The sequence below is a fragment of the Musca vetustissima genome, unplaced genomic scaffold, assembly GCF_032173495.1.
Source record: "Musca vetustissima isolate MV318-11 ecotype Yass unplaced genomic scaffold, APGP_CSIRO_Mvet_v1 utg218095, whole genome shotgun sequence".
NCBI lineage: Eukaryota > Metazoa > Arthropoda > Insecta > Diptera > Muscidae > Musca > Musca vetustissima.
In genome coordinates, this window is record NW_026880001.1 from 1 (window position 1) to 9319 (window position 9319).

General features: G+C 33.1%; 1 protein-coding gene and 1 pseudogene across 1 annotated transcript; both read right to left on the reverse strand.

Annotated features, from left to right (window-relative positions):
* Nucleotides 1-382: 382 nt before the first annotated feature.
* On the reverse strand, nt 383-4512 carry LOC133325245 (leucine-rich repeat-containing protein 59-like; annotated as a pseudogene).
* Nucleotides 4513-7316: 2804 nt separating this feature from the next.
* LOC133325243 (small ribosomal subunit protein uS4) lies at nt 7317-8932 on the reverse strand. Its single transcript, XM_061534026.1, has 4 exons — nt 8890-8932; nt 8446-8692; nt 8056-8242; nt 7317-7616 (listed from the first exon to the last, which is right to left on the reverse strand). Exons 2-4 carry the CDS (start codon nt 8666-8668, stop codon nt 7442-7444), a joined length of 585 nt encoding a protein of 194 aa, XP_061390010.1. The 5' UTR covers nt 8669-8692; nt 8890-8932; the 3' UTR covers nt 7317-7441.
* Between the last annotated feature and the right edge of the window lie 387 nt (nt 8933-9319).

The following is a 9319-nucleotide window of genomic DNA, read 5'->3' on the forward strand; positions in this document are numbered from 1 at the left end:
CCAATAACACCAGATCCAACACCGGGACTTTTTACACGATTTTCAGTCAACTGGCTGTAATCAAACCGCACAAAATTGTTAATATTGATAATCTCGGCAATTTGAAAATTTTGGACACAATTGGCTGTAATTTGCTATTTTATATTCCACGCGTCTCATCTCACCGCCAATAATATTAATATTTGACTGCGTTTTATTATAGCCCCATATAACGGTATCCCCACTATTATTATATATTTTGAAAATTTCAATCATCTTTTTCTCACGTATTTTCCGGCTTGTTTTCTTTTTTGATTTGGATTTTTTGTTCTTTTTTGTTTTTGATTGTTGCTCGCTGTTGTTGTTGGTGTATCCCTTCATTATTTTCTTTATCATTATTGGCCATTTGTTTTGTAAATTTTCTTAGACGATATTGTTCTTTGGCCTTAATAGCTTCAATTTGCATATCAGACGTGAATTTTACCTAAAAATAAATTAATATATTTGATTATTTTAAGTTCGTTTAATTGTTATTTTACTCTTTTACCGTTCTCTTGGCCGAATCCTGACATTCTTTCATTGTCATATTTATACCAACAATTTTTGCCAAGGCCCGCGTCAATGGATTTCCTTTTAATCCAAATAGCGCAAATTGGTCAAATCGCCAAACTAGAGGCAAGTGTTCCAATTGATTGTCATATAAATCCAAATGACGTAAATTTCTCAAGAGGCCAAAATCATCGGGTAAGAATTTAATTTGATTTTACTCAATGCAATTTAACCAAAAACGTGTTAGCGTGGTAAAGTTTTCTGTAATTAAAAAAATAGACATTTTGTTATACAATTGCATTAAAATTGCCTTAAGCGCTTTAGATAATTTTGAGTTTATTAAAGGAATTTTTAATTTTATGATCGAACATTCATGCTATAAGGTCCTGCATGAAAAATAGAGACTTAGTCATTTTATTTATTTCAATTCCATGACCTTAAGACTAGGGTTTAAATTTACTTAATCCTCTTAGAATATTTTATTAAAATATTAACCATGCAATTTGAAGAAAAAATGTCAGGAGATAGGAACTACTGAAATGTTTTCAAATACATTTTGGTATAGGTTTTTATTTATAAAAACGGTCACGACGGACTTTCGACTTTTCCTTAATTGGTTTTAGATATTTTGTTTAATTAGAAATTTTTATTACATTTTATACTTACCCCTAGGGACATTAAAAGATTACTGGACAAATCCAAAACATTTACACGTTTAAATGATGCCTGAAAATTAATAGAAAAAATTATAAATGGATTCAAAAAGTTTAGTTTAACTTTGTTGTATATAAAAAAATTGGTTGTATTGGTCTGAGAGATTACTTTGAAGATATGCATAAATTAATTCCCTACATATCATTTATAGGAAGTCCGTCTGTCCGTGTATTCTTGTGAACAAAGTACAGGTCCTATTTAAGATTCGATTTGGATTTGCACTTGGTAAAAGTCAAGGAGAAAATGGTTCAGGTTTAGATATAGCTCACATATATCTGCTAGATTTCATTTAAATAGTGCACCAGCAGCCCCATGTTTGTTCCATTTACACAAAATTTGTACTTAACGTACCTAATTAAGTTTAGATTGGATGTGTATTAAGTTTGCTTGAAATTGAATCAGATTTAGATATAGCTATCTTACATATTTTCATCCGATTTTATGTAAATAATACAGTAGTCTTTTTTTTTGTCCGATTGAGACGAGATCTTGTATAGCGTATTGATCTGAGTCTAGAATGTTGTGTGAAGGGTTTTGTTGAAATCGGTTACAGCCACAAGAGAGCTGATCAGACTCCAAATTTAGCTCAGCATGTTGAATTGAGTCTAGAATTACGTGGGTTAATTTTTGTTGAAATCGAATATGTATTTTCTTCCGATTTATGAAAATGGTACACAAAAGTCCAAAAAATATGCAATGTAGAACCAATATTTCGATGCATTATATAGCATCAAATTTCTGCCACGGCCGTATAAGAATTTATACTACGGGTGTGTACATAAACAAATTACCCATAAATTAAAGAGAGGCCATTACATCCAGAAAAAGTTACTGTTTTGTGCGCTATTTGATCCGAAGGTGTAATTAGTTTTTCGAAAATGACTATTGAGCTCTTTGGTCCGAGTGTGTAATATCAATTTGAAGCTTTATGGTGATATGATAACCGATCTTCATTTTGGGTGCAATTAAGGAATTCGACATGGAAAATATGTGGCTTCAACATGCCACACAACTCGAGCGAATCTGTTTTTATTGTAAGACACATTTCCTGATCTCGTAGATAATGCGATTTCAGACCATTAGACTTTTTATGGGGCAGTTTTTATTATTTATTTTATTAACTCTTAAAAAAGAACATACGTCATGTTTATGGCTTAGATACCGACAATATGTGTCAAAAACTGGTCAAAATTTACCTCGAAAGAATCTATAGAATGAATGGAATCTGATAATAATCCCGCAGTAAACCGCTCATGTTCTTATTTAAGTCATATATGTATGGTATAAGGTACTTATATTTTACGCCCACTTTCCTATCCATAATCTCTTTAATATATCCTGGCTAACCTATGAATAATCTCGCAGATAATAGTCCCGCAGTAAACCGCCTTCGAAAATACCCGTTTCCCCTTCATGTTCTTATTTAAGTCATATATGTATGGTATAAGGTACCTATATTTTTCGTCCATTTTCGTATTTATAATCTTTTTAACCCTTTCAGTGTAAAAAAATTTGTCGGAATAAAAATCTAAAATTTTGTATTTAAAATCATATATAGGGGCATAGTTTAGAAAAAATAGCATTTGTCATTTTAACCCTCGGCCAGTTTCGTCTGTCTTTCAGCAAAAACAAAAACATAAATAGTAACGGTACAGAGGATAACTGAAAAATCGCAAAGAAAGAGAGTACTTTTAAATGTCGAATATATTCGACAAAAACACTGAAAGGGTTAATATATCCTGGCTAACATATGAACCTGCCAATAACAGCATAGGTCTATAAAATTCTAAAGGCTTTTGATCTCCTATTTCAGAATCAGCCAATATCTAATCTTATGTTTACTCTTGTTTATAGTGTGTCGTTTAATAAAACATCTTTCGGTCCTGTATCAAAACTAACCGTCATTATCACAACTTGAGTTAATCTGTAATCACATACTCGTATTTAGTCTTATCGAACAAAATCCAATTAATCGCGAATTGCATCTCGACACGAATATACATCATGTTTCCTGGCAATTTGCCCACATCTTCAGCAGACCCTTCCATTCCATTCCTCTGACATATTATATTAGAACTATTCAAAGCTAGAGATTGCATTATTACTAGTATTGAGATGATCACAAAAGACATCTCCAGTAAATTTTTAAATATATTCCTGTATTTAAATGCAAACTTGATATTTTACAGGAAGGCGATATCGCCTTCCTTCTGCCAGGCGATATCGCTTCTGAAGAAAAAATTTTATTCTGCTTGACAAAATATATGTGACGGATATCCTCCATTAATAAGGTCCGTTCAAGTATTTCGTAGGCACTATAAGGGATGGGGTCTCATCACTTTGCTTATTTTTGATGGCGTTTGCTTATTTTTGGTTGAGAGCTATGCATAACAAGGGGGAGGGGGAATAAAACTGCTTATGTAATACTTGAACGGCACCTATTTCAACAATGATTAATTTTCACGGCCAACCAATTCAATTTTCATAGAATTCTAATATCATTAACTAAATTCCTTTCCACCCTCGTTCAAAATTATACACAAATTGCAACTCTGGGCCATGGAACAAAATGTAAACAAACAAATCTCAAAATTATCTCTTTGATTCTCTTTGAAATGAAATTCGTTCAACGACAAACAATTGCCGAACCAATTTCATGAAAGGGAAAGAAAAGTCAACAAGCAAGAGAGAGAAAGTGCATTTCTTTTTGCAACGATTATTGAGGGCAAACCGGACCTCAAACCCTGGTATTTTCAATATGCACAGATGTTGATGACCCACAACAGCAACAACAACAAAAACCGAAAGTAAAGGAAACCAACCACAAACAGTCAGCGAAAGTGTTAGACGAGTGGTTGAAAGGTGTTGGGGAGATATACTCCCAATTTATATACAGGGATAATGGATACATAACAAATCGTTTGCTAGCGGCAGGCCTAAAGAAAGCTGTATTTCACTTAGTATTTGCATTTGGCACTTTTCAATAAACCCGCACAAATAAACAAGGGTGTGTTTTTTTCAAATACTATCAACATTTTCAACTTCCAAATTCATTTTTCTTGATGTTTTCCAAATTCCAGTTATATGTTTCCACTTTATTCATGCACTTTCACTTTCGCCTGTTCTTCATATCCTCCGGGAAACAGGAGTGCCTTCCATATTTACACTTACAATTTCTTTTACCGGAACTTCTTTCAATTCACACAAACTCAAATCGCAGACATTATCGTCCACTTTGTCCTTCACGTTGACTTTCGGCCCTTTTGGCATTTTGATTGAATTCAAATTTTCAATAATTAATTTTGTTGAAAATCCAATTTTATTACGAATTTCTTTTGAAGCCGAAACAAGAAATGCAGCGTCGAAGCCACCAAACCGAAACCCGATACCAAAGAGAATGCAAGTGAGAAGTTCAAGGTTTTGTTTAGGGTTGCCATGTTGTCGAGATATGACATAAATAATTATATTGTTTTGATAAGCGTGGTTTTATATTTGTCGGGATCGGTATCGGTGTTGAGAGTTTCTCCCTCTTGAGAGAGTAATTAGAGTTGCGCTATTTTTAATTTTGTAACAAGCGTACTTTTTGTTCACAAAAGGTACGAATTGACATAAACGTACCAAAACAAAAATTAGATTTTTTATTATTCTTGAATACATTTACGCTTAAATTATAACATATATTATTTATGCAAATAACTGGTATAAATATTGGCCAATATTTATCGATAATTATGATTTATTATCATTTGAAGTAGAATTTCAGGTACCTTTTCGTACTTTTTTGTTCCTACCTGTGGTAATGTTTTCCAACACAATTCACAATTTACCACTGAGAGAGAGAGAAACTCTCAACACCGATACCGATCCCGACAAATATAAAACCACGCTAAGGGTTGAATTCGTATGACGAAAAAGCTTATGCATCGTTTACATCAGACATGTTAAATGGACCTTGGGCCGAACACAGCTGATTAATATAACAAACAATTTGTCGCAAACAAAACAACAGATTTTTATTAGAAAATTGGATACTCGGTTTTTCTTCATCCATTTTATTGTTTAATGATACAAAACCCATATAAAATTCACAAAACAATAAATTTGCTTGAGAACAATTTTGTTGTTTGTTTACAAAACATAACAGCTGACTAAATAAAATCTGTGGTACAAGAACATTTTTACTGAGTATTTTTTTCCTTGTAAGAATTTGCAAATACTCAGTAACACAACTGTCAAATCTGCTCTCTCAATTCACTCTCCTTTACTGGATTTTTGGGAAAACGAACAACATTTTTTAAAATTTTGTACAAATTTTGAGTAAACGAACCTATTATTCCATCATGGACTATACCATGATATTTCTCATCGTTAGCAACATTGCACATTGAATTCAAGTATAACTTACGCACATTGACAGTTAATCAAATTGTCAGCTGCGCTAAATAGACTTCCTATTTATTGTGCCATGGACTATACACCTAAGTCTGTTTTTACACGGTTTTGATAATGGGGACCCTTTTTAATTTGGAAATCATCTATCAATTTCAAATCGTTTGAAAATAAATACCAAAGTAAAGTAAAGTAGGCTAACTCAGCAAAAAGTTCTAATGTAAATGTCGTTTAACTTTAGTATTAAAACGAAATTTTTACTACAGTTAAATGGCATTTACATAAGAACTTCTTGGCCGGGTTAATCTCTTCTATGAGGATTTATCTGATATATATTTAATGATTTGACATTTTAGATCTACTGGATTTAATAAATTCGGTACAATGTATACCACGAAAATAAATAATGTTAATTTAAAATAAACTGTTGTTCCCGAAGGTAGATTTTATTTTTTTTATTTAATTCATTTATTTTAATAAAAAGGAACTTGGTCCATAAATTACAAATTATCTGTTCCAGAACCAGCTAGGATTTTCCTTTATAAATTTGAAAAGTTTATATCCTTTTAGTGTTATCAACTCAGACCCCCATATCTCGCAAAGTATAAATTTTCCCAATAAATGTCCTATATTTTCTTGCTCAGGAGGGCAATACCTACCTGTGATAATCCAAGATGAGCCCCTATACTTGCTATTACAATTTAAATTTTCGATTTGCAGTTTAAAATGTTTTGAAAAGGACCTAAAAAAGGTGTTCCGGTCGCGGTTCGTATGAAATTGTAATCATATGTAGTCCTTACTTTTATCCTACTTTTCGCTCGAAATTCCGTATTTTCGGAGATATGGGCCTCCAACTTTCCACTGGGAACTTTGTATTTTCTCACGCCTTTTTATGTACACTACTTTACTAATATGGCTATCAGTGCAAAGCGCTTGAAGTTCGGATTATCAAAATGTAATTTTCATATCGAAGAAGTCCACATTTCTTGAGATATGGGAATCGAAAATTCCGTAGGGATCCTTTTAAAATACTCTAAAGGAGCGAAGTACGGATTGCTAAAATGTAATTTTCTTATTAAAAAAAAGTCCATACTTCCAGAGATATGGGTCTCTTCAAAATTCCGTAAGTACTTTTCATGTTATTATCATTTTAAAGGGGATTTATTTATAACTAAATTTATTATGGCACAATGTTTATTAAGAGAAGATTCTTTCGCATAGCCGGAATTGGAATATCTATAGCAAGACCAATAATATTCTAATTAAAAGTATTAAACTTGTCTAAATTGATAACCATAATGACCTAGTAAATATTTATAAGCAGGGGAAACAAAAGTATCCCAAAGGGAATTTGGGACCATAATCGTTAAATATGGATTTCCGCAAGAAAAAAATTATATCGTTATAATCGGGGCTTCAAGAACAACTTATGGTAAAAATTTATAAACGATGCACCACTGGGCTCTAAACAAGATTTATTCCCAAATTCGTCACTTGGACCCCCATGGAAAAATTGCAATATGCTCAATTTAAAAAATGTCATTACACAACATTGAAATATTTCCTATTTGATGCGCTCTCAATATAGCAACGGTTTTTAAATGTTCCCTTTATACAGTTTAGTAAATTAAAAAAAAAGGTATAGCTTGATTATTCTCCCCTTCATAGTATGAAAAAATCCAGTGTTTTACAATTTAAAATATTATTTATTTGCTTTTTCTAATCATCACGTAAAAAAACAAGCAAACAAATAAACTTTGTTTTAGGTCCTTAAGCAAAAAGTTGAAGATGATTTTACATTTCCAGTAGTTTAATCTTCTTCTTCTTCGGCACCACCAGAACCACCTTGGTTCTTCTTCATGTTCTTCCTCTTCACGCGGCCAGGGCGGCCGCCACCGAAGGGCGACTTCAAGGAGAAGTCAATGTGTTTTTGGGAATCCAAACGGACCACAAATGAGGGAATGTTGACCACCTGTTTGCGGACGCTGTAAATAGAAAATAAATTTATTAGTAACATTTATTTTACAGAAATTTCCTATGGAAAAGGAGGTTCTTTAAGAGCTTCTTTTTCTGGTTCAGTTTGTTGTATTTCGTTCGTTTTGAGTTTTGTTTTCTCAACTTACTCGGCTGAGTGTTTAGGCTGGACCTAAACTCAATTGGTTCCTGTACCCCTTGCATAATACACACAGTGGGGCCATTCGGAAACCAATACCAAAAGACGTTGAGAGCCGGTACAAAATACCCCATACCTCCAAACTCAGGGTAAATTGTTCGACTCCCAAGTGGTCTTACTGAACACTTTTTTGCAAGTAATTTATGAAATAACACACATGGGCATCAATGAAAAGTATTAAGCTGTCCATAAAAAAGGCTGCAAACACTTTTTCTGTCCATCATTTTTCAGTCAGAATCAAGAATATTTACCGAATGTGACGTTGACGGATCAAGACACGGGCATGATGGATAGATTTGGCCAATCCCAATTTGAAGACTTGGGTTTGGAGACGACGTTCCAAGAAATCTTCGATTTTCAAGCCCAAAACGTAATCGAGCTTCATGCGGGATTCATCCAACACACCGATACGAACCAAACGACGCAACAAAGCGTTACCTAAAATTGAAAAAAAAGAAACACATTTAATAAAAGTTGTTCCATGGTATAATGTAGTTATGGATATATAAAATGTGTCAGCGTGTTAATATCGTCAATAAGTTTTGATTCAGACAAGAAGTGTCAGATAAATTATTAAATACAAAATCATCATTGCCAAGCAATCTCAAACATTATGGCGAAGGCATCTTGGTTCTCCTTACCTTGGAACAATCTCTTTTCGTCTTTCTCTTCCAAAGTCAACAATTCACGAGCAGCCTTACGGATTTTAGCCAAGGCATACTTGACACGCCAGACCTCACGCTTGTTGCGGAGACCATATTCACCAATGATCTTCAATTCCTGGTCCAAGCGGGCCTTTTCATAAGGACGGCGAGGAGTGACATAGGTCTTCGAAAAGACCGAAGGGATACGTCCGTTCACCATGCTGCTATCAACTCAAGCCGAATACTGTAAACATTAAACAAAAATTGAGGTTAACATTTGAATCCACAAATATCTTCGACATCTTTAGTAATTTCCAATAGGTATTCAACACAAAATGTAAAGCACTTCAAACACTTTAATGTTTTATATCTATTAATTGGAAAATTTGTTTTTATATTAATATTTTTTCACGTTAAATTTTGTTAAAAATTTTTACGTACATTCGGTTTGACGATTCAACAAAGAAAGAAGGAAAGTGGCAAATAGGTATAGCCAGGTCGATTTATAGCGTATCGATTAATCGTTTCATTGTTAATAAATCGATTAATCGATTTTTTAATTGCAATGTGATTATTGAATTTTAAAGCGGTGTACACACAATGGTACAGAAAAGTACGGTTATAACAAACTAGGGGGGACCAAACAAATTAAGGGCTAAAAGTACATTTACATATACGATTTTAAATCGACTCGATTAACGAAATCCAGAAATACACCCTAATTGTTTACACATACCCTTAATCATGATCTAAATGCCGATCAGCTGATGTTTGTTAGTATACATACAAAATTATTAATTTGCGGCAAAAATATTTGTTTGCAATTTGAAAAAGAATAGAAGAATTACCACAATGGAAATGTTTTTGCAAT